This window comes from Salvelinus alpinus, chromosome 27 (assembly GCF_045679555.1).
Source record: "Salvelinus alpinus chromosome 27, SLU_Salpinus.1, whole genome shotgun sequence".
Classification (NCBI taxonomy): Eukaryota; Metazoa; Chordata; class Actinopteri; order Salmoniformes; family Salmonidae; genus Salvelinus; species Salvelinus alpinus.
The window spans coordinates 3,184,199-3,209,703 of NC_092112.1; the positions used below are offsets into that span (position 1 = coordinate 3,184,199).

Consider the following 25,505-nt stretch of genomic DNA (forward strand, 5'->3'; position numbering starts at 1 on the left):
GTGTAATGTAATGTGTGTCGTGAGGTCATCAACACTGTGTGTAATGTAATGTGTGTCGTGAGGTCATCAACACGCTCTGTGTGTAATGTAATGTGTGTCGTGAGGAGGTCAACAACACGCTCTGTGTGTAATGTAATGTGTGTCGTGAGGTCATCAACACTGTGTGTAATGTAATGTGTGTCGTGAGGTCATCAATATGCTCTGTGTGTAATGTGTGAGTGTTAGTCAGGGCTGACCGGGCTTTTGGACCATCTTCTGCAGGTGCTGGTCCAGGTACTGTTGTCTCGTAGTGAGGGTGGTCAGCCACTGGTCCCTCAACCTCTCCAGATCAACTTCCTACACACACACACACACACACACACACCTCAGCTCTATCCCTCCTATATAGTTAGAGTGTCTTCTCCTACACAGACTCACACCTCAGCCCGGGTACTATCTGATCTTGTCCAATAAGAACAAAATTTTCTGTTTTGGTACGGTGTGCCCAACTGAAAAAACCCCTGTGACTACTCACGGGGAGAATCTCCTCCTCCCCTCAACTCACGGGGAGAATCTCCTCCTCCCCTCAACTCACGGGGAGAATCTCCTCCCCTCAACTCACGGGGAGAATCTCCTCCTTCACTCAACTCACGGGGGAGAATCTCCTCCTTCACTCAACTCACGGGGGAGAATCTCCTCCTCCCCTCAACTCACGGGGAGAATCTCCTCCTCCCCTCAACTCACGGGGAGAATCTCCTCCTCCCCTCAACTCACGGGGAGAATCTCCTCTCACTCAACTCACGGGTGAGAATCTCCTCCTTCACTCAACTCACGGGTGAGAATCTCCTCCTCCACTCAACTCACGGGGGAGAATCTCCTCCTTCCCTCAACTCACGGGGAGAATCTCCTCCTTCCCTCAACTCACGGGGGAGAATCTCCTCCTCCACTCAACTCACGGGGGAGAATCTCCTCCTCCCCTCAACTCACGGGGGAGAATCTCCTCCTCCCCTCAACTCACGGGGGAGAATCTCCTCCTCCCCTCAACTCACGGGGGAGAATCTCCTCCTCCCCTCAACTCACGGGGGAGAATCTCCTCCTCCCCTCAACTCACGGGGGAGAATCTCCTCCTTCACTCAACTCACGGGGGAGAATCTCCTCCTCCCCTCAACTCACGGGGGAGAATCTCCTCCTTCACTCAACTCACGGGGGAGAATCTCCTCCTTCACTCAACTCACGGGTGAGAATCTCCTCTTTCACTCAAATCACGGGGGAGAATCTCCTCTTTCACTCAACTCACGGGGGAGAATCTCCTCCTTCACTCAACTCACGGGGGAGAATCTCCTCCTTCACTCAACTCACGGGGGAGAATCTCCTCCTTCACTCAACTCACGGGGGAGAATCTCCTCCTCCCCTCAACTCACGGGGGAGAATCTCCTCTTTCACTCAACTCACGGGTGAGAATCTCCTCTTTCACTCAACTCACGGGGGAGAATCTCCTCCTCCCCTCAACTCACGGGGGAGAATCTCCTCCTCCCCTCAACTCACGGGGGAGAATCTCCTCCTCCCCTCAACTCACGGGGGAGAATCTCCTCCTCCCCTCAACTCACGGGGGAGAATCTCCTCCTCCACTCAACTCACGGGGAGAATCTCCTCCTCCCCTCAACTCACGGGGAGAATCTCCTCCTCCCCTCAACTCACGGGGGAGAATCTCCTCCTCCCCTCAACTCACGGGGGAGAATCTCCTCCTCCCCTCAACTCACGGGGGAGAATCTCCTCCTCCCCTCAACTCACGGGGGAGAATCTCCTCCTCCCCTCAACTCACGGGGGAGAATCTCCTCCTTCACTCAACTCACGGGGAGAATCTCCTCCTTCACTCAACTCACGGGGAGAATCTCCTCCTCCCCTCAACTCACGGGGAGAATCTCCTCCTCCCCTCAACTCACGGGGAGAATCTCCTCCTCCCCTCAACTCATGGGGAGAATCTCCTCCTCCCCTCAACTCATGGGGGAGAATCTCCTCCTCCCCTCAACTCATGGGGGAGAATCTCCTCCTCCCCTCAACTCATGGGGGAGAATCTCCTCCTCCCCTCAACTCACGGGGGAGAATCTCCTCCTTCACTCAACTCACGGGGGAGAATCTCCTCCTTCACTCAACTCACGGGGGAGAATCTCCTCCTTCACTCAACTCACGGGGAGAATCTCAACTGCATTTCCTTGATTCCTTCCTCACTCCTCTCCTCCTTCTCAAAGCCCTTTGGATGAGAAGGTCAGAGGGGAGGAACCTCTGACCTTTCAACCCAATGGGCTTTGAGAAGGAGGAGAGGAGTGAGGACACGAGGAGTCAAGGTAATACAATTGAGATTCTCCCAATGTCTCAGACTACCATAAACTGATTCCAGTCAGTGTTACCTGATAGCTGTCCACGTCCTCATCCGAAGGGCGGGCCTGCCGAACCTCCACGTTGCCGATGGAAACAGAGAGGACGTCTGTGGCAATGAGAGGCATGGTGCCCGAGTCCTGTACGGACCGGACCTCCACCTGAACACGACGAGACTGGCCCTGGGGAGGGAGAGACAGGGTTCAGGTTAGAGACTGGCCCTGGGGAGGGGGAGACAGGGTTCAGGTTAGAGACTGGCCCTGGGGAGGGAGACAGGGTTCAGGTTAGAGACTGGCCCTGGGGAGGGAGAGACAGGGTTCAGGTTAGAGACTGGCCCTGTGGAGGGGGAGGCAGGGTTCAGGTTAGAGACTGGCCCTGGGGAGGGGGAGACAGGATTCAGGTTAGAGACTGGCCCTGTGGAGGGGGAGGCAGGGTTCAGGTTAGAGACTGGCCCTGGGGAGGAGGAGACAGGGTTCAGGTTAGAGACTGGCCCTGGGGAGGAGGAGACAGGGTTCAGGTTAGAGACTGGCCCTGGGGAGGGGGAGACAGGGTTCAGGTTAGAGACTTGTCCTGGGGAGGGAGAGACAGGGTTCAGGTTAGAGACTGGCCCTGGGGAGGGGGAGACAGGGTTCAGGTTAGAGACTGGCCCTGGGGAGGGAGAGACAGGGTTCAGGTTAGAGACTGGCCCTGGGGAGGGGGAGACAGGGTTCAGGTTAGAGACTGGCCCTGGGGAGGGAGAGACAGGGTTCAGGTTAGAGACTGGCCCTGGGGAGGGAGAGACAGGGTTCAGGTTAGAGACTGGCCCTGGGGAGGGGGAGACAGGGTTCAGGTTAGAGACTGGCCCTGGGGAGGGAGAGACAGGGTTCAGGTTAGAGACTGGCCCTGGGGAGGGGGAGACAGGGTTCAGGTTAGAGACTGGCCCTGGGGAGGGGGAGACAGGGTTCAGGTTAGAGACTGGCCCTGGGGAGGGGGAGACAGGGTTCAGGTTAGAGACTGGCCCTGGGGAGGTGGAGACAGGGTTCAGGTTAGAGACTGGCCCTGGGGAGGTGGAGACAGGGTTCAGGTTAGAGACTGGCCCTGGGGAGGGGGAGACAGGGTTCAGGTTAGAGACTGGCCCTGGGGAGGTGGAGACAGGGTTCAGGTTAGAGACTGGCCCTGGGGAGGTTGAGACAGGGTTCAGGTTAGAGACTGGCCCTGGGGAGGGGGAGACAGGGTTCAGGTTAGAGACTGGCCCTGGGGAGGGGGAGACAGGGTTCAGGTTAGAGACTGGCCCTGGGGAGGGGGAGACAGGGTTCAGGTTAGAGACTGGCCCTGGGGAGGGGGAGACAGGGTTCAGGTTAGAGACTTGTCCTGGGGAGGGAGAGACAGGGTTCAGGTTAGAGACTGGCCCTGGGGAGGGGGAGACAGGGTTCAGGTTAGAGACTGGCCCTGGGGAGGGAGAGACAGGGTTCAGGTTAGAGACTGGCCCTGGGGAGGGGGAGACAGGGTTCAGGTTAGAGACTGGCCCTGGGGAGGGGGAGACAGGGTTCAGGTTAGAGACTTGTCCTGGGGAGGGGGAGACAGGGTTCAGGTTAGAGACTTGTCCTGGGGAGGGAGAGACAGGGTTCAGGTTAGAGACTGGCCATGGGGAGGGGGAGACAGGATTCAGGTTAGACTGGCCCTGGGGAGGGAGAGACAGGATTCAGGTTAGAGACTGGCCCCGGGGAGGGGGAGACAGGGTTCAGGTTAGAGACTGGCCCCGGGGAGAGGGAGACAGGGTTCAGGTTAGGGACTGGCCCTGGGGAGGGGGAGACAGGGTTCAGGTTAGAGACTGGCCCTGGGGAGGGGGAGACAGGGTTCAGGTTAGAGACTGGCCCTGGGGAGGGAGAGACAGATTAGAGACTGGCCCTGGGGAGGAGGGAGACAGGGTTCAGGTTAGAGACTGGCCCTGGGGAGGGGGAGACAGGGTTCAGGTTAGAGACTGGCCCTGGGGAGGGGGAGACAGGGTTCAGGTTAGAGACTGGCCCTGGGGAGGGAGAGACAGGGTTCGGGTTAGAGACTGGCCCTGGGGAGGGAGAGACAGGGTTCAGGTTAGAGACTGGCCCTGGGGAGGGGGAGACAGGGTTCAGGTTAGAGACTGGCCCTGGGGAGGGAGAGACAGGGTTCAGGTTAGAGACTGGCCCTGGGGAGGTGAGAGACAGGGTTCAGGTTAGAGACTGGCCCTGGGGAGGTGAGAGACAGGGTTCAGGTTAGAGACTGGCCCTGGGGAGGTGGAGACAGGGTTCAGGTTAGAGACTGGCCCTGGGGAGGGGGAGACAGGGTTCAGGTTAGAGACTGGCCCTGGGGAGGTGGAGACAGGGTTCAGGTTAGAGACTGGCCCTGGGGAGGGGGAGACAGGGTTCAGGTTAGAGACTGGCCCTGGGGAGGGGGAGACATGGTTCAGGTTAGAGACTGGCCCTGGGGAGGGGGAGACAGGGTTCAGGTTAGAGACTGGCCCTGGGGAGGGGGAGACAGGGTTCAGGTTAGAGACTGGCCCTGGGGAGGAGGAGACAGGGTTCAGGTTAGAGACTGGCCCTGGGGAGGGAGAGACAGGGTTCAGGTTAGAGACTGGCCCTGGGGAGGGGGAGACAGGGTTCAGGTTAGAGACTGGCCCTGGGGAGGGGGAGACAGGGTTCAGGTTAGAGACTGGCCCTGGGGAGGGGGAGACAGGGTTCAGGTTAGAGACTGGCCCTGGGGAGGGGGAGACAGGGTTCAGGTTAGAGACTGGCCCTGCAAGGATCACAGACGTTCACATCAAATAAAACAAATAAGACACTCCCAAGAGGCACCAAAACACACTGTGTACTGCACACAGAAAACGACCTACCTGTCTGAGTTGGAAGATGCCACCAGTGCCTACGTCCTTGGGTGGTAGGACCTCTACAGGGGTGAACTCTCCTGCTTCATTCAGCTCCAACACCTGCACCCACAGCTCCAGTCTACGAGTCACCTCACTCCACCTGGTCACACACACACACACACACACACACACACACGTTATCACGACAGTAATCAAATCAAGCTTTATTTATACAGAACATTTCAGACAAGGAATACAACACAATGTGCTTCACAGGAGAAAACTAAAACATTTACGACACATTGATCACATTCCTAATGTTTGATTCAAAATTGAGTTCAGAATCTAAAATAACACCTAGATTTTTTATCTGGTGTTTGATCTTTATTACCCGCGAACTAAACTGTACGGCCAGATTCTCTCTCCGTGATTTGGCTCCAACATAAGTAGCTCAGTCTTGTCAGTATACACCAACCCACAGCTCCAGTCACCTGACTCCACCTGGTTACACACCAACCCACAGCTCCAGTCACCTGACTCCACCTGGTTACACACCAACCCACAGCTCCAGTCACCTGACTCCACCTGGTTACATACCAACCCAACCCAAAGCACCAGTCACCTGACTCCACCTGGTTACATACCAACCCACCCAAAGCACCAGTCACCTGACTCCACCTGGTTACATACCAACCCACAGCTCCAGTCACCTGACTACCTGGTTACATACCAACCCACAGCACCAGTCACCTGACTCCACCTGGTTACACACCAACCCACAGCACCAGTCACCTGACTCCACCTGGTTACATACCAACCCACAGCTCCAGTCACCTGACTCCACCTGGTTACATACCAACCCACAGCTCCAGTCACCTGACTCCACTTGGTTATATACCAACCCACAGCACCAGTCACCTGACTCCACCTGGTTATACACCAACCCACAGCTCCAGTCACCTGACTCCACCTGGTTACATACCAACCCACAGCTCCAGTCACCTGACTCCACCTGGTTACATACCAACCCATAGCTCCAGTCACCTGACTCCACCTGGTTACATACCAACCCACAGCACCAGTCACCTGACTACCTGGTTATATACCAACCCACATCTCCAGTCACCTGACTCCACCTGGTTACATACCAACCCACAGCTCCTGTCACCTGACTCCACCTGGTTACATACCAACCCACAGCTCCTGTCACCTGACTCCACCTGGTTACATACCAACCCACATCTCCAGTCACCTGACTCCACCTGGTTACATACCAACCCACATCTCCAGTCACCTGACTCCACCTGGTTATATACCAACCCACATCTCCAGTCACCTGACTCCACCTGGTTATACACCAACTCAGCAGTTGAATTTTCTTCATGTATTATTTTTCTGTGTGATCCCGTTTGCAAACCACATGTCCTTTTTGGATACAACACCCATCCTTCCCTCTCCCCAGGGCAGAATACTGTACCTCTCTGAGCTTCCCCCTCTAGCCCCACCCATCCTTCCCTCTCCCCAGGGCAGAATACTGTACCTCTCTGAGCTTCCCCCTCTAGCCGCACCCCTCTACCCTTCTAGCCCCACCCCTCCACCCTTCTAGCCCCACCCCTCCACCCGTCTAGCCCCACCCCTCCAGCCCCACCCCTCCACCCGTCTAGCCCCACCCCTCCACCCATCTAGCCCCACCCCTCTACCCGTCTAGCCCCACCCCTCCACCCGTCTAGCCCCACCCCTCCACCCGTCTAGCCCCACCCCTCTACCCGTCTAGCCCCACCCCTCCACCCGTCTAGCCCCACCCCTCCAGCCCCACCCCTCCACCCGTCTAGCCCCACCCCTCCACCCGTCTAGCCCCACCCCTCCACCCGTCTAGCCCCACCCCTCCAGCCCCACCCCTCTACCCCTCCACCCTTCTAGTTCCACCCCTCCACCCTTCTAGCCCCACCCCTCTACCCCAACCAGCCTACCCCTCTACCCCAACCAGCCTACTCCTCTACCCCCACGAGCCTACCCATCTACCCTCATCAGCCTACCCCGCTCACCCCCATCAGCCTACCCTTACCAGTCTACCCCTCTACCTAACCCTGCTGCCCCTACCAGCCTACCCCGTTCCCCTACCAGCCTACCCCGCAGCCCCTACCAGCCTACCCCGTGCCCTACCAGCCTACCCCTACCAGCCTACCCCGTGGCCCTACCAGCCTACCCCGTGGCCCTACCAGCATACCTCTCTCTCAGTGTGTGTGTCTTAGCTTTGATGACTCCCAGGTTCCATAAAGCCAGGTTCCTAACTGCCCTACCCTCTTCCCCCCAGCCAGCCTGCCCGCCCCTCTTCCCCCCAGCCAGCCTGCCCGCCCCTCTTCCCCCCAGCCAGCCTGCCCGCCCCTCTTCCCCCCAGCCAGCCTGCCCGCCCCTCTTCCCCCCAGCCAGCCTGCCCGCCCCTCTTCCCCCAGCCAGCCTGCCCGCCCTCTTCCCCCAGCCAGCCTGCCCGCCCCTCTTCCCCCCAGCCAGCCTGCCCGCCCCTCTTCCCCCCAGCCAGCCTGCCCGCCCCTCTTCCCCCCAGCCAGCCTGCCCGTCCCTCTTCCCCCAGCCAGCCTGCCTGTCCCTCTTCCCCCAGCCAGCCTGCCTGTCCCTCTTCCCCCCAGCCAGCCTGCCCGCCCCTCTTCCCCCCAGCCAGCCTGCCTGTCCCTCTTCCCCCCAGCCAGCCTGCCTACCCCTCTTCCCCCAGCCTACCCCTCTTCCCCCCAGCCAGCCTGCCTACCCCTCTTCCCCCAGCCTACCCCTCTTCCCCCAGCCTACCCCTCTTCCCCCCAGCCAGCCTACCTCTCTCTGAGGGTCCGTGTCTTGGCCTGAATGACTCCCAGGTCCCAGAGAGCCAGGTTCCTGCGGTGGTTCACCTGTTTATGTCCGAACACCTCGATGGCCACTGCCCCTTCCGCCAAAAACTCCACAAACTCCTCGGACACACACACCTCCATCTCCTGGGAACAAACACAACACGGAGCACACAACAAAAAAGGCACATGAGACAAACACTGGACACACAATCATTCAAATTCTGTCAGATTACGAGATCCAACACAGCTCCTGAGCCACACATCTCACTTTGCTCTGGAAAAGTTCCCAAAATGTTTGGCTTTTCCAGAAATAATGGTTGTAGGATTCCCAGAATCAGGGAGAATACAGAACAAGCAGCAAGTTTCCGGGTTTTGAGTTGGTGTGTCTGTCCTAGCAAGTCTGATTATACACAGAACAAGAGCCATACAAAATGTCTAGAGCAGGGGTGTCAAACATACGGCCCGCGGGCCGGAACCGGCCCCCAAGGAGGTTCGATCAGGCCCGCAGGATAATTTGAAAGTGGAAAAAATGCATAAAAGACATGGAATTAATATTTTTAATTCGCTGCAATTCATGGATTATCCGCTAAGGGGCGCACTCTTTCCATCAGAGTAGAAGACAAGCTGCATCACTGAGACAGACTGAAAACAGCAGACGGTATCAATGCGCCATCTGCTGCTTGTTACGACGTTGTTAATACCTTAATACCTCATTAGCCAAAATGTCGTTATCCAAACGGAGAAAAGTAGATAAGGAGTGTAGAATTTTCAAAGAAAAATGGACCACGTCCTATTTATTTACAGAGATGCACGGAAAACCTTCGTGCTTGGTGTGTTTGCAACAAGTTTCGGTATTGAAGGAATATAATATTCGACGCCACTACGAGACTCATCACAGCGAAAAATATGACGGCTTGCAAGGACAACTGAGAAGAGATAAGATTAACGAATTGCTGGCGGGTCTGAGGAAACAGCAGTCAACTTTCATCCAGAGCCGAGAAGTCAGTGAAGCAGCGGTAAAAGCCAGCTACCTAATTGCTAGCGAAATAGCATTAGCATCGAAGCCGTATTCCGACGGTGACTTTGTTAAACGATGCATGATGAAGGCGGCTGAACTTGTATGTGCCGAGAAGCGACAAGCTTTTGCCAATATTAGCCTGACGAGGAATACTATAGCAGAGAGGATTTCGGAACTATCGGCAGATTTAGACAGTCAATTGAAACAGAGAGTCAAGTCATTTATTGCATTTTCCGTGGCAATTGACGAGAGCACTGACATCACAGACGTGGCCCAACTGGCCATATTTATTCGAGGAGTTGATGAGACATTGACTGTTACTGAAGAGTTTCTTGAGTTGGTGCCAATGATGGACACCACAACAGCCGTGGACATTTTCGGCTCTGTCGTTGCTGCATTGGACAGAGTTGGAGTGGACTGGTCCCGCGCTGTCAGCCTGGCTACAGACGGCGCGCCATCCATGGTCGGAAAGAAAGCAGGTGTCGCGACAAAGTTCAAAGACAAAGTTCAAGCCCTTAATGGAGGAGATCGTTTCTGGACATTTCACTGTATTTTGCACCAGGAGGCATTGTGTTGCAAGTCGCTGAAAATGGACCACGTCATGGAGGTGGTTGTTCGCACTGTAAATTTCATCCGGTCCAGAGGTCTGAACCATCGTCAGTTTGACAAACTTCTCAGCGACAGCAACATTACCCACAGCCTGCCATACCACACTGAAGTGAGATGGTTAAGCCGAGGCGCTGTGCTGAGGCATTTCTTTGATCTACGAGAGGAAATCGGACAGTTCATGGAGAAAAAAGGAAAACCGGTGTTGGAATTACAATCTCAGGAATGGCTACGGGACCTTGCATTCTTGGTTGATATTACTGAACACTTGAACAATCTGAACAAAATGTTGCAAGGCCGCAAAAAAGTTGTCACACAGTTTTCTGACAACATACATGCATTTAAGTTGAAGCTGACTTTGTGGGAGATGCAACTGGCAAATGGCAACCCTGCTCATTTCCCCTGTCTGAGAGATGTGTGTGTGACCAGACCTGATGCGGACATGAAACGGTACAAAGACAAAATTGCAGGACTACTGCGGGAGTTTGAGAAACGTTTTCAGGTATTTGGTGAACTTGAGACAGAATTTTCAGTTTTTCGCTCACCTTTCACAGTTAAAGCTTCTGATCTGCCGGTCGAAATTCAGCTAGAGATAATTGATTTGCAGTGTGATGCAGATTTGAAGGGCAAATTTGCCTCTGTAGGTCTGGACAGATTTTATCAGTATCTACTACCAGGGTACCCCAAATTAACAGCCCTGGCTGCTAAAATTTTGTGCATGTTTGGGACAACCTACCTTTGTGAACAAATTTTCTCAGTGATGAATATCAATAAAACAAAAATGCGTTCAAGGCTCACAAACAAGCACTTAAATGACATTCTGAAAGTGACAGCTAGTCAGGACATGACACCTGGTGTTGATGCACTTGTACAGGCCAAAAGATGCCAAGTTTCAGGAACAAATACAAGTCCAGACTAGACTAACACCTTTAAAATGCTGCCTTAGATACTGTTTGCATTGAAAGAATACAGCTCTGTGAAGATGAATCCTTACTGTGGTGATTTAAAAAAATGTGCACTTTAATGTTAGTCAGCAGCTTCAAAACAAAAGTTGTGTGATGGAATTCTACTGTTCATACAACTCCATACATTTTCAGTATGTATTGTATGTGTATGTATGTTTCATGTATGAAGTTTACAGATTTACAGGACAGGCGAACACTTTCTTCATTACACATTTAAAATCACTCTCCTTAGTTTGTAAGGTGTACGCAGGGATTACATTTAGATTTTATATGCGTATGTGTAAGTGGTTTAAAAATTCCTTTCTTTAAAAGTCTCATTTAATCTTAAAGTGCATTACTATATTTTTCAGTACCAATTAAAGTTTTGTGCCTTTGTACAATCAGTGGGATCAGTTGCAATGCATATTTGTGAATGATAAAAGTAAATTGCACATTTGTCTAAGGAAATATGAGGTGTTTCATTAAATGTTTTGTAAAAGGATAGTTCATTAAATTTCAATATTTTCCTAATGTTCTTGTGCTTCTTTACACCAAAACAAAGGAAAGACATGATATTTTGGTTATTTATAGCAGAGTATGGTATAATTTTAATGGTCCGGCCCACTTGACATCTCCCTAGGCCGTATGTGGCCCACGATGCGAAATGAGTTTGACACCCCTGGTCTAGAGGGATTAGTATCTTGTATGTGGATAGACTTCTCCGCTGTCCTACCTTACGTCCCTATTACTAATTCTGTCCCAGGAGACGTGCCACGGCCCCCGCGTCCCAGGAGGCGTGCCACGGCCCCCGCGTCCCAGGAGGCGTGCCACGGCCCCCGCGTCCCAGGAGGCGTGCCACGGCCCCCGCGTCCCAGGAGGCGTGCCACGGCCCCCGCGTCCCAGGAGGCGTGCCACGGCCCCCGCGTCCCAGGAGGCGTGCCACGGCCCCCGCGTCCCAGGAGGCGTGCCACGGCCCCCGCGTCCCAGGAGGCGTGCCACGGCCCCCGCGTCCCAGGAGGCGTGCCACGGCCTCCGTGTTTGTGGTGACAGGCCTAGCCCATTGTCCCACGTTGCTGCTGTCAGCTGTACACCCAGCTTTCAGTTAGAATTAGTCTGTTTAAATCAAATCTAATATGCCCAGGACACATGCAGACGTTTAGGCTTTTCTATACAATATGTAGAGAGAGACTTCTCTGCTGTCCTCTATGGTTATTATAGGTTTCTTTGCCTGTCTCTATGTGACCGAGCCACAGTCCCACCTTGCTACTGTCGAACAGCACGGTGCAGAGGGGCTCTTTGCTGGTGGCTGACGGAGCTGAGGGCTCCATCTCCGGGGCGATGAAAACAGGCTCATCCTGCCCCCAGAAGTGGTACTGGCAGAACACAAAGTTACCCAGGTGACGGGGAAGACCTGTAGCCTGCAGGATCCTCACCTGGACAGAGGAGGAGACACTCAGCGAATATATGAACACATTCCATAATACAGTCAAGTGACTATAGATTCTGAATGATCATTTCCACAAACACCGCTTAAAAAAACAGACAACACAAGCATTAGAAAACACTAACTAACATATTACTGTCTATTTTAAATGTAACCCTTAGCATCCAACGATTCATTGGGTGTAAAAATGTAGTTAGGTATTGATTTTGCAGAGGACACAGCAGCGATGGCTGAATGAAGTCCAACAGTAGCCAACCCTGTCGTAGACTGTTCTCTCTGCTACCGCACGGCTAGCGGTACCGGAGCGCCAAGTTTAGGTCCAAGAGGCTTCTAAACAGCTTCTACCCCCAAGCCATAAGACTCCTGAATATCTAATCAAATGGCTACCCAGACTATTTGCATGCCCCCCCCCCCCTCTTCTACGCTGCTGCTACTCTCTGTTATTATCTATGCATAGTCACTTTAATAACTCTACCTACATGTACATATTACCTCAATTGACCTCGACACCGGTGCCCCCGCTCATTGACTCTGTACCGTAACACCCTGTATATAGCCTCCACATTGACTCTGTACCGGTTCCCCCTGTATATAGTCTCCACATTGACTCTGTACCGGTTCCCCCTGTATATAGTCTCCACATTGACTCTGTACCGGTACCCCCTGTATATAGCCTCCACATTGACTCTGTACCGGTTCCCCCTGTATATAGTCTCCACATTGACTCTGTACCGGTACCCCCTGTATATAGCCTCCACATTGACTCTGTATCGGTACCCCCTGTATATAGCCTCCACATTGACTCTGTACCGGTACCCCCTGTATATAGCCTCCACATTGACTCTGTACCGGTTCCCCCTGTATATAGCCTCCACATTGACTCTATACCGTAACACCCTGTATATAGCCTCCACATTGACTCTGTACCGGTTCCCCCTGTATATAGCCTCCACATTGACTCTGTACTGGTACCCCCTTTCATTTCATTTCATTACAGTACAACGGTTTGATTTGTTTGATCTTAGCTAGCTACATAGCCGTCTTTGTATCAAAGATAATTGTGTAGTTTAGAGTAATTATCGAGGTTCGCTAGCCAGCTATTTTCGTCCTTCTAACGTAACGTAGTCAACACTGCTAGCTAGCCAGCTAGCCACCGAATAGCAGCACTGTAGAAACTATTACATTACAACGAAACAACGGAACGACTTGATTAGTGTAGTGTTAGCTAGCTACATAGTTGTCTTTGCTGTCTTAGTATCTAAGATAATTGTGTAGTTTAGAGTAATTATCGGTTAGCTAGCCAGCTATTTTCGTCCGCCGCGCTGCCGTTCTCCTACCTAGTCAACACTGCTAGCTAGCCAGCTAGCCAACTTCTACCGAATAGCAGCACTGTAGAAACTATTACATTACAACGGAACGACTTGATTAGCGTAGTGTTAGCTAGCTACATAGTTGTCTTTGCTGTCTTTGTATCCAAGATAATTGTGTAGTTTAGAGTAATTATCGAGGTTACCTAGCCAGTTAGAGGTTACCTAGCCAGCTACACTTTCAAACAAAGTCAACAACGCAGCCACTGCTAGCTAGCCTACTTCACCAGCCAGCAGTACTATATCATTTTAGTCAATAAGATTTTTGCAACGTAAGCTTAACTTTCTGAACATGCGAGACGTGTAGTCCACTTGTCATTCCAATCTCCTTTGCATTAGCGTAGCCTCTTCTGTAGCCTGTCAACTATGTGTCTGTCTATCCCTCTTCTCTCCTCTCTGCACAGACCATACAAACGCTTCACACCGCGTGGCCGCTGCTACTCTAACCTGGTGGTCCCAGCGCGCACGACCCACGTGGAGTTCCAGGTCTCCGGCAGCCTCTGGAACTGCCGATCTGCGGCCAACAAGGCAGAGTTCATCTCAGCCTATGCTTCCCTCCAGTCCCTCGACTTCTTGGCACTGACGGAAACATGGATTACCACTGATAACACTGCTACTCCTACTGCTCTCTCCTCGTCTGCCCACGTGTTCTCGCACACCCCGAGAGCTTCTGGTCAGCGGGGTGGTGGCACTTGGATCCTCATCTCTCCCAAGTGGACATTCTCTCTTTCTCCCCTGACCCATCTGTCTATCGCCTCCTTTGAATTCCATGCTGTCACAGTTACCAGCCCTTTCAAGCTTAACATCCTTATCATTTATCGCCCTCCAGGTTCCCTTGGAGAGTTCATCAATGAGCTTGACGCCCTGATAAGTTCCTTTCCTGAGGATGGCTCACCTCTCACAGTTCTGGGTGACTTTAACCTCCCCACGTCTACCTTTGACTCATTCCTCTCTGGATCCTCCTTTCCACTCCTCTCATCTTTTGACCTCACCCTCTCACCTTCCCCCCCTACTCACAAGGCAGGCAATACGCTTGACCTCATCTTTACTAGATGCTGTTCTTCCACTAATCTCATTGCAACTCCCCTCCAAGTCTCCGACCACTACCTTGTATCCTTTTCCCTCTCGCTCTCATCCAACACTTCCCACACTGCCCCTACTCGGATGGTATCGCGCCGTCCCAACCTTCGCTCTCTCTCCCCCGCTACTCTCTCCTCTTCCATCCTATCATCTCTTCCCTCTGCTCAAACCTTCTCCAACCTATCTCCTGATTCTGCCTCCTCAACCCTCCTCTCCTCCCTTTCTGCATCCTTTGACTCTCTATGTCCCCTATCCTCCAGGCCGGCTCGGTCCTCCCCTCCCGCTCCGTGGCTCGACGACTCATTGCGAGCTCACAGAACAGGGCTCCGGGCAGCCGAGCGGAAATGGAGGAAAACTCGCCTCCCTGCGGACCTGGCATCCTTTCACTCCCTCCTCTCTACATTCTCCTCTTCTGTCTCTGCTGCTAAAGCCACTTTCTACCACTCTAAATTCCAAGCATCTGCCTCTAACCCTAGGAAGCTCTTTGCCACCTTCTCCTCCCTCCTGAATCCTCCTCCCCCTCCTCCCCCCTCCTCCTCCCTCTCTGCAGATGACTTCGTCAACCATTTTGAAAAGAAGGTCGACGACATCCGATCCTCGTTTGCTAAGTCAAACGACACCGCTGGTTCTGCTCACACTGCCCTACCCTGTGCTTTGACCTCTTTCTCCCCTCTCTCTCCAGATGAAATCTCGCGTCTTGTGACGGCCGGCCGCCCAACAACCTGCCCGCTTGACCCTATCCCCTCCTCTCTTCTCCAGACCATTTCCGGAGACCTTCTCCCTTACCTCACCTCGCTCATCAACTCATCCTTGACCGCTGGCTACGTCCCTTCCGTCTTCAAGAGAGCGAGAGTTGCACCCCTTCTGAAAAAACTTACACTCGATCCCTCCGATGTCAACAACTACAGACCAGTATCCCTTCTTTCTTTTCTCTCCAAAACTCTTGAACGTGCCGTCCTTGGCCAGCTCTCCTGCTATCTCTCTCAGAATGACCTTCTTGATCCAAATCAGTCAGGTTTCAAGACTAGTCATTCAACTGAGACTGCTCTTCTCTGTGTCACGGAGGCGCTCCGCACTGCTAAAGCTAACTCTCTCTCCTCTGCTCTCATCCTTCTAGACCTATCGGCTGCCTTTGATACTGTGAACCATCAGATCCTCCTCTCCACCCTCTCCGAGTTGGGCATCTCCGGCGCGGCCCATGCTTGGATTGCGTCCTACCTGACAGGTCGCTCCTACCAGGTGGCGTGGCGAGAATCTGTCTCCGCACCACGTGCTCTCACCACTGGTGTCCCCCAGGGCTCTGTTCTAGGCCCTCTCCTATTCTCGCTATACACCAAGTCACTTGGCTCTGTCATATCCTCACATGGTCTCTCCTATCATTGCTATGCAGACGACACACAATTAATCTTCTCCTTTCCCCCCTCTGATAACCAGGTGGCGAAGCGCATCTCTGCATGTCTGGCAGACATATCAGTGTGGATGACGGATCACCACCTCAAGCTGAACCTCGGCAAGACGGAGCTGCTCTTCCTCCCGGGGAAGGACTGCCCGTTCCATGATCTCGCCATCACGGTTGACAACTCCATTGTGTCCTCCTCCCAGAGTGCTAAGAACCTTGGCGTGATCCTGGACAACACCCTGTCGTTCTCAACTAACATCAAGGCGGTGACCCGTTCCTGTAGGTTCATGCTCTACAACATTCGCAGAGTACGACCCTGCCTCACTCAGGAAGCGGCGCAGGTCCTAATCCAGGCACTTGTCATCTCCCGTCTGGATTACTGCAACTCGCTGTTGGCTGGGCTCCCTGCCTGTGCCATTAAACCCCTACAACTCATCCAGAACGCCGCAGCCCGTCTGGTGTTCAACCTTCTCAAGTTCTCTCACGTCACCCCGCTCCTCCGCTCTCTCCACTGGCTTCCAGTTGAAGCTCGCATCCGCTACAAGACCATGGTGCTTGCCTACGGAGCTGTGAGGGGAACGGCACCTCCGTACCTTCAGGCTCTGATCAGGCCCTACACCCAAACAAGGGCACTGCGTTCATCCACCTCTGGCCTGCTCGCCTCCCTACCTCTGAGGAAGTACAGTTCCCGCTCAGCCCAGTCAAAACTGTTCGCTGCTCTGGCACCCCAATGGTGGAACAAACTCCCTCACGACGCCAGGTCAGCGGAGTCAATCACCACCTTCCGGAGACACCTGAAACCCCACCTCTTTAAGGAAGACCGAGGAGAGGAGAAAGGAATCCTTCTAACCCCCCCCCCCCCCCCTTAAAAGAGTTAGATGCACTATTGTAAAGTGGTTGTTCCACTGGATATCATAAGGTGAATGCACCAATTTGTAAGTCGCTCTGGATAAGAGCGTCTGCTAAATGACTTAAATGTAAATGTAAATGTACCCCCTGTATATAGCCTCCACATTGACTCTGTACCGGTACCCCCTGTATATAGCCTCCACATTGACTCTGTACCGGTACCCCCTGTATATAGTCTCCACATTGACTCTGTACCGGTACCCCCTGTATATAGTCTCCACATTGACTCTGTACCGGTACCCCCTGTATATAGCCTCCACATTGACTCTGTACCGGTACCCCCTGTATATAGCCTCCACATTGTACCGTAACACCCTGTATATAGCCTCCACATTGACTCTGTACCGGTTCCCCCTGTATATAGCCTCCACATTGACTCTATATCAGTACCCCCTGTATATAGCCTCCACATTGACTCTGTACCGTAACACCCTGTATATAACCTCCACATTGACTCTGTACCGCCTGTATATAGCCTCCACATTGACTCTGTACCGCCTGTATATAGCCTCCACATTGTACCGGTACCCCCTGTATATAGCCTTCACATTGTACCGGTACCCCCTGTATATAGCCTCGCTAATGTTATTTTACTGCTGCTCTTTAATTATTTGTTATTCTTATCTCTTACTTTTTTTTGTTGGTATTTTCTTAAAACTGCATTGTTGGTTAAGGCTTGTAAGTAAACATTTCACTCTAAGGTCTACACCAGTAGTATTCGGCCGCATGTGACAACATTTGATTTAAACAATTCTCGGTACGTGCTCCAGGACCTGAGGCTTCAGCGTCTCTGTTGAAATCTCTTACCACACACTCCATTTTGCGAGTCTCTCCATCTGCAGTGGTCTCCTCCAGCCCCTCGCTCCCCCGCCACACCTCTACATGGAGACGCCCTGCCACCTAACAGAGAGAAAGACACAATCTCATTAACCCTTTACACTCGGAGGGGGGAATTGGCCTATATGGATAGGGCTACATTGAAATGTTTCTTACATTAGAAATCTGAAAAAGCATAACCATGGTAACAATTGAAAAGGGAACATTTTGGAGATCACGGGAAAATGATTAGACTAAAAAGGTGAGGATACAACAGTTCACCTGACAAGATAGAATCCAAACTTTACACTGTTGATTTCATGTGCATTTTACATTTACTGTACTTTTCACCACAGTTGTTAATGAAATCTGAAAACACTCTGGATACATTCAGTAACATGACGATAATATTAGTGGGAAATGTGGAGTAAGTGCAACATAAGACAAAGGAACAACAAGGGTTTCAGTGAGAGGACTAACTGGTTGCCTCACACCTCTCCAGTGTACACGGTTTCAGTGAGAGGACTAACTGGTTGCCTCACACCTCTCCAGTCTACACGGTTTCAGTGAGAGGACTAACTGGTTGCCTCACACCTCTCCAGTGTACACGGTTTCAGTGAGAGGACTAACTGGTTGCCTCACACCTCTCCAAAGTGTACACGGTTTCAGTGAGAGGACTAACTGGTTGCCTCACACCTCTCCAGTGTACACGGTTTCAGTGAGAGGACTAACTGGTTGCCTCACACCTCTCCAGTGTACACGGTTTCAGTGAGAGGACTAACTGGTTGCCTCACACCTCTCCAGTGTACACGGTTTCAGTGAGAGGACTAACTGGTTGCCTCACACCTCTCCAAAGTGTACACGGTTTCAGTGAGAGGACTAACTGGTTGCCTCACACCTCTCCAAAGTGTACACGGTTTCAGTGAGAGGACTAACTGGTTGCCTCACACCTCTCCAGTGTACACAGTTCCTAAGTCATTTCAATGCACTTTTATGACTCAAAGAAAAGTCTTCAACTATAAATTGCTTTTTTTTTTTAGCTTTCCTAGCTGAGTCGTTGAGGAACTAGAGCAAGCACACTTGTTGTTTTGTTTGGGACACATCCCAGCATCCACACACCTGTTGTTTAGGCAATCCAAAAACAGACCATTATAAATCACAATCAGGGTCAGGTGGGCATCATTTGAAAGCTTGTTCTATTGCCAACATGACTAGCTAAGTTATACAATCTGATATTACAGTGTTAGGCTTTCACGTGTAATTCAGGGAAACAGATCTTCGGTGCCCATAGAAAGGAGATCTGAGAGGATTCAGGAGGCGTGTGACACGACAAACAGGCTCAGTGTGTTCAGAACGACCCCAGAGTATGACACCGTGTCGTCTTATAACTTGTACATTCTAACACAGTGGTTATAAACGTTGACACTGTATATGACGTGAGATGTATTATTTTGGGGAAATGTGAAGTGCACATTTGGACTCACAGGTGTTTGGTTTGCTTGTATGACATCAAAGCAGTATTTATTATAAATCCTCAACGTCTCATCTTTCAAAATACATAGACTCCTCTTAAAATTTACAACACTTCCTTCACTCAGACAACAAAACATTTCCCTCACTCAGACAACATTTCTAAAGTTGCCCAATCAGTGGGAGGGATCGGGGCAACTTCATGTCGAGCGAGGTGCTCAAGATCAGAACGACTGTCAATCAAAACCCAGACAGACCTGTGATGTCATCTATAGCGTGTTACTGTACAGCCACTGAGCTCTGACGTCATCTATAGCGTGTTACTGTACAGCCACTGAGCTCTGACCTCATCTATAGCGTGTTACTGTACAGCCACTGAGCTCTGACCTCATCTATAGAGTGTTACTGTACAGCCACTGAGATCTGACGTCATCTATAGCGTGTTACTGTACAGCCACTGAGCTCTGACCTCATCTATAGAGTGTTACTGTACAGCCACTGAGCTCTGACATCTATAGCATGTTACTGTACAGCCAATGAGCTCTGACATCATCTATAGCGTGTTACTGTACAGCCAATGAGATCTGACGTCATCTATAGCATGTTACTGTACAGCCACTGAGCTCTGACCTCATCTATAGCATGTTACTGTACAGCCAATGAGATCTGACGTCATCTATAGCGTGTTACTGTACAGCCAATGAGCTCTGACATCATCTATAGCGTGTTACTGTACAGCCAATGAGCTCTGACATCATCTATAGCGTGTTACTGTACAGCCACTGAGCTCTGACGTCATCTATAGCATGTTACTGTACAGCCAATGAGATCTGACGTCATCTATAGCGTGTTACTGTACAGCCACTGAGATCTGACGTCATCTATAGCATGTTACTGTACAGCCACTGAGCTCTGACGTCATCTATAGCGTGTTACTGTACAGCCAATGAGATCTGACGTCATCTATAGCGTGTTACTGTACAGCCAATGAGATCTGACGTCATCTATAGCGTGTTACTGTACAGCCAATGAGATCTGACGTCATCTATAGCGTGTTACTGTACAGCCAATGAGCTCTGACGTCATCTATAGCGTGTTACTGTACAGCCAATGAGATCTGACGTCATCTATAGCGTGTTACTGTACAGCCAATGAGATCTGACGTCATCTATAGCATGTTACTGTACAGCCAATGAGCTCTGACATCATCTATAGCATGTTACTGTACAGCCAATGAGCTCTGACATCTATAGCGTGTTACTGTACAGCCACTGAGCTCTGACGTCATCTTGCATGTTACTGTACACCAATGACTTCACATCTATAGCGACTGTCACCACTGAGCTCTGACATCATCTATAGCATGTTACTGTACAGCCACTGAGCTCTGACCTCATCTATAGCGTGTTACTGTACAGCCAATGAGCTCTGACATCATCTATAGCGTGTTACTGTACAGCCACTGAGCTCTGACGTCATCTATAGCGTGTTACTGTACAGCCAATGAGCTCCAAATGTAGGCATTTGTCCAATTCTGCCATTTTCAACCTGTATATGGGTACGAGTGTAAAAGGTTAACTAATGACTGAACATTTAGTATATTTGTCTGACATGTCACCCACGTAATCTGATTGATGACGGGCACTGCAGCTTAATGCCATAGAATGAACACACACACACACACACACCTCTCCCTTCTGGTTGATGATAGGTACAGCGTATTGCAGCTTGACGTCGTAGAAGAGACAGGCCAGAAACACGTTGGCCACTCCTATCAGACTGTGGTTCTCCTGCTCGTCAAAGAACGGGTCGGCACGCTTGAAGTAGGAACGCATCACCTAGACAGGAGGAGAGAGGAGGAGAGGGGAAGGGAGAGAGGAGAGAGGGGAAGGGAGAGACGGGGGGAGAGGAGACAGGGAGAGATGGGGGGAGAGGGAGAGAGGAGAGAGGGAGACAGGGGGAGATGGGGGGAGAGAGGAGGAGAGAGGGAGACAGGGTGAGGCACCATAATTTGCAAATAAATTCATTAAAAATCCTACAATGTGATTTTCTGGATTTTTTTTTCTCATTTTGTCTGTCATAGTTGAAGTGTACCTATGATGAAAATTACAGGCCTCTCTCATCTTTTTAAGTGGGAGAACTTGCACAATTGGTGGCTGACTAAATACTTTTTTGCCCCACTGTACATATATACATATATACAGTATATATATATATACACACACATACACATATGTAGTATACAGTATGTTAGTATGGGTATTCTAACAACTCTGGTTAGTTATTTTAGATCAGAACAATGAAGGACAGGAGGGAAGGCGAAAACTTGGAGACAATCTAGAGTCTTAGAAGTAGTTAACCACATCACTCAGCTTCAACTTCATAAACGGGGGGGGGGGTTGTAGACACACACACACACGGGTTGTAAACTCACAGGGTTGTCTTCGTCATAGTCCTTCCACTCCTGGTACAGTTCTCTCATGTCCACCAGTCTGTTCTCCATCTTCTCCAGAGCCCAGATCTGTTTCCCTTTCCCCTTACGCCTCACCTGCACCGCGGGCTCACTCAGCACAGCATCACGCTGGAGAGGGAGAGAGATTTTATTAGGATCTCTTTTAGTCCTCATTTGGACTAATCTTCCAAGAGTCCTTAAACGTTAAAATACACATTTATAATACGAACACATTTTCACATATAACACAGTGTTACAAAAACAGACATAATACACTAACATATTAACCAGATAAATACTCTAACAGTCTAAAAAAGATAGATTGATTCCTTCATCTATCATAGTCCAGCACAACGTTCCTATGTATTATATTTAAAATGGTTTTAAAGTATTGTTTGAATTTATATATTGAAAAGGTTTCTGGTTTGATATATTATTACATTTCTTTACTGCTCTAAATTTTACATGTTATTTGACCTATTTCTCTTTTCTGTCTGGATAACACATAGATGGTGGACAATCTATTCCTAGTACTTACTGAATGTCTGTCTCTTACCAGCTGAATACAGTTTGGCCTTTTTTTAAATGGTGTACATTGTGAAATAAAATAAGCATGTTTTATTTTATTTTATTATCTTGTTGAGTGATGGCCAACCAAGAGCATGACTACAACAGAAGAACCACGTGTCCACCTTAAAACAATCCTTGCTGCTTTGTTCCGTTTAATTTGATTTATTTTACCTTTATTTAACTAGGCAATCAGTTAGGAACATATTATTTTCAATGACGGCCTAGGAACAGAGGGTTAACTGCCTTGTTCAGGGGGCAGAACGACAGATTGTTTTTTTACCTTGTCAGCTCGGGGATTCGATCTTGCAACCTTCCGGTTACTAGTCCAACGCTCTAAACCGCTAGGCTACCCTGCCGCCCAAATTAATCTGCGGCCTCCTAATTTCACCTGCTGTTGTATTTCCCCAGACCACAGAACAGTAGTTCACCTGACTCCCAATAAATGCTTGGGTTATTTGCTTAAGAATCTTTCCTGGTAAATATTTAACTATCCTTTTGATCATGCATGCAGTTTTAATATATATATTTTTTATTTTACATAGATGAGATATTTGAGGCGACCAGGATAAGCAGTTGTCTTGCTGGTTTCTGCCACTTCCTCAATTTGTACCCCCCCCCTTAATTGTATCCCGTGTTGTGTTGGCCTTTTCCTGGTGGAACAGACCAACATAACCCTGGTTTTCTTGGTGTTTAAAACAAGTTTGTTCTGGAAAAACCTACTCCCTGATATTCTCCAAATCTACTTGTAGAGCTTGCTGCACCTGTTGAACCGATTGTCTTGCTGTATAAATTATAGTATCATCTGCAAATATAGTAGCTTGAGTTTCAGATAAGGCATAAGGAAGGTCGTTGGTATATATACAGTGGGGAGAACAAGTATTTGATACACTGCCGATTTTGCAGGTTTTCCTACTTACAAAGCATGTAGAGGTCTGTAATCTTTATCATAGGTACACTTCAACTGTGAGAGACGGAATTTAAAACAAAAATCCAGAAAATCACATTGTATGATTTTTAAGTAATTAATTCGCATTTTATTGCATGACATAAGTATTTGATCACCTACCAACCAGTAAGAATTCCGGCTCTCACAGACCTGTTAGTTTTTCTTTAAGAAGCCCTCCTGTTCTCCACTCATTACCTGTATTAACTGCACCTGTTTGAACTCGTTAGCTGTATAAAAGACACCTGTCCACCCACTCAATCAAACAGACTCCAACCTCTCCGCAATGGCCAAGACCAGAGAGCTGTGTAAGGACATCAGGGCTAAAATTGTAGACCTGCACAAGGCTAGGATGGGCTACAGGACAATAGGCAAGCAGCTTGGTGAGAAGGCAACAACTGTCGGCGCAATTATTAGAAAATGGAAGAAGTTCAAGATGACGGTCAATCACCCTCGGTCTGGGGCTCCATGCAAGATCTCACCTCGTGGGGCATCAATGATCACGAGGAAGGTGAGGGATCAGCCCAGAACTACACGGCAGGACCTGGTCAATGACCTGAAGAGAGCTGGGACCACAGTCTCAAAGAAAACCATTAGTAACACACTACGCCGTCATGGATTAAAATCCTGCAGCGCACGCAAGGTCCCCCTGCTCAAGCCAGCGCATGTCCAGGCCCGTCTGAAGTTTGCCAATGACCATCTGGATGATCCAGCGGAGGAATTGGAGAAGGTCATGTGGTCTGATGAGACAAAAATAGAGCTTTTTGGTCTAAACTCCACTCGCCGTGTTTGGAGGAAGAAGAAGGATTAGTACAACCCCAAGAACACCATCCTAACCGTGAAGCTTGGAGGTGGAAACATCATTCTTTGGGGATGCTTTTCTGCAAAGGGGACAGGATGACTGCACCGTATTGAGGGGAGGATGGATGGGGCCATGCATCGCGAGATCTTGGCCAACAACCTCCTTCCCTCAGTAAGAGCATTGAAGATAGGTCGTGGCTGGGTCTTCCAGCATGACAACGACCCGAAACACACAGCCAGGGCAACTAAGGAGTGGCTCCGTAAGAAGCATCTCAAGGTCCTGGAGTGGCCTAGCCAGTCTCCAGACCTGAACCCAATAGAAAATCTTTGGAGGGAGCTGAAAGTCCGTATTGCCCAGCGACAGCCCCGAAACCTGAAGGATCTGGAGAAGGTCTGTATGGAGGAGTGGGCCAAAATCCCTGCTGCAGGGTGTGCAAACCTGGTCAAGAACTACAGGAAACGTATGATCTCTGTAATTGCAAACAAAGGTTTCTGTACCAAATATTAAGTTCTGCTTTTCTGATGTATCAAATACTTATGTCATGCAATAAAATGCGAATTAATTACTTAAAAATCATACAATGTGATTTTCTGGATTTTTGTTTTAAATTCCGTCTCTCACAGTTGAAGTGTACCTATGATAAAAATTACAGACCTCTACATGCTTTGTAAGTAGGAAAACCTGCAAAATCGTCAGTGTATCAAATACTTGTTCTCCCCACTGTATATATTAATTAAAAAAGTGGCCCAAGGCAGCTGCCCTGCGGTATTCCACAGTGTAGAGCATGATGGGAAGAAAATGAACCATTGATATAGGTGGACAGAGAGAGGGAGGGAGGCAGAGAGAGAGACACACACACAACCCACTGCAACACCTCACATGAAAGCAATGTAGGCACACACACACACACACAGCACTTTGTCAGTATTTGTCGGACTGTGTACTGTAAAGCTGATAGTGTTATCAAGGTAGTTACTGCACAGTCAGTCAAACAAACACAGAACTTTCCCCCTCTTACACACACACACACACACACACACACACACACACACACACATCACCCTACCTTTCTGTTGGCATTGAGGTTAGCAGCAGGTATTTGCAGTGTGACCAGGTACTCTGTCCTCTTGTTGAGTTCCTCAGCTATGAAGCCAGCCTCCTGCACCAGCAGGTTAGCTCTGACGATCTGTTGTCTCAGTCTTCTCAGGCTACGAGTCATCATGGCCTCTCTACAGCACGGAGAGAGACACAGAGGGTTAGGGATGGTTATAGGACCAGCAGGTTAGCTCTGACGATCTGTTGTCTCAGTCTATGAGTCATCACCACCTCTCTACAGCACGGAGAGTGACACAGAGGGTTAGGGATGGTTATAGGACCAGCAGGTTAGCTCTGACGATCTGTTGTCTCAGTCTATGAGTCATCACCACCTCTCTACAGCACGGAGAGAGACACAGAGGGTTAGGGATGGTTATAGGACCAGCAGGTTAGCTCTGACGATCTGTTGTCTCAGTCTATGAGTCATCACCACCTCTCTACAGCACAGAGAGAGACACAGAGGGTTAGGGATGGTTATTGGACCAGCAGGTTAGCGCTGATGATCTGTTCCGAGTCACCACCGCCTCTCTACACCATGTAGAGATTTGGACCAACCTGTCAGTTACTATGTGACGAGCTA

General features: G+C 50.2%; 1 protein-coding gene across 4 annotated transcripts in view; it reads right to left on the reverse strand.

The window, feature by feature from the left end:
• LOC139555893 (kinesin-like protein KIF13B) overlaps nt 1–25,505 on the reverse strand; it is a 73,907-nt gene that overhangs the window by 22,792 nt on the left and 25,610 nt on the right. For all 4 annotated transcript variants that reach the window (XM_071369257.1, XM_071369255.1, XM_071369256.1 and 1 more), the window contains exons 20-28: nt 24,897–25,059; nt 21,498–21,644; nt 20,752–20,901; nt 17,585–17,677; nt 11,838–12,011; nt 7,997–8,154; nt 5,201–5,333; nt 2,388–2,537; nt 237–336 (exon numbers count right to left, since the gene is read on the reverse strand). In XM_071369257.1, coding sequence (XP_071225358.1) covers nt 237–336; nt 2,388–2,537; nt 5,201–5,333; nt 7,997–8,154; nt 11,838–12,011; nt 17,585–17,677; nt 20,752–20,901; nt 21,498–21,644; nt 24,897–25,059 — 1,268 coding nt within the window. The remainder of the gene's footprint in view (nt 1–236; nt 337–2,387; nt 2,538–5,200; nt 5,334–7,996; nt 8,155–11,837; nt 12,012–17,584; nt 17,678–20,751; nt 20,902–21,497; nt 21,645–24,896; nt 25,060–25,505) is intronic.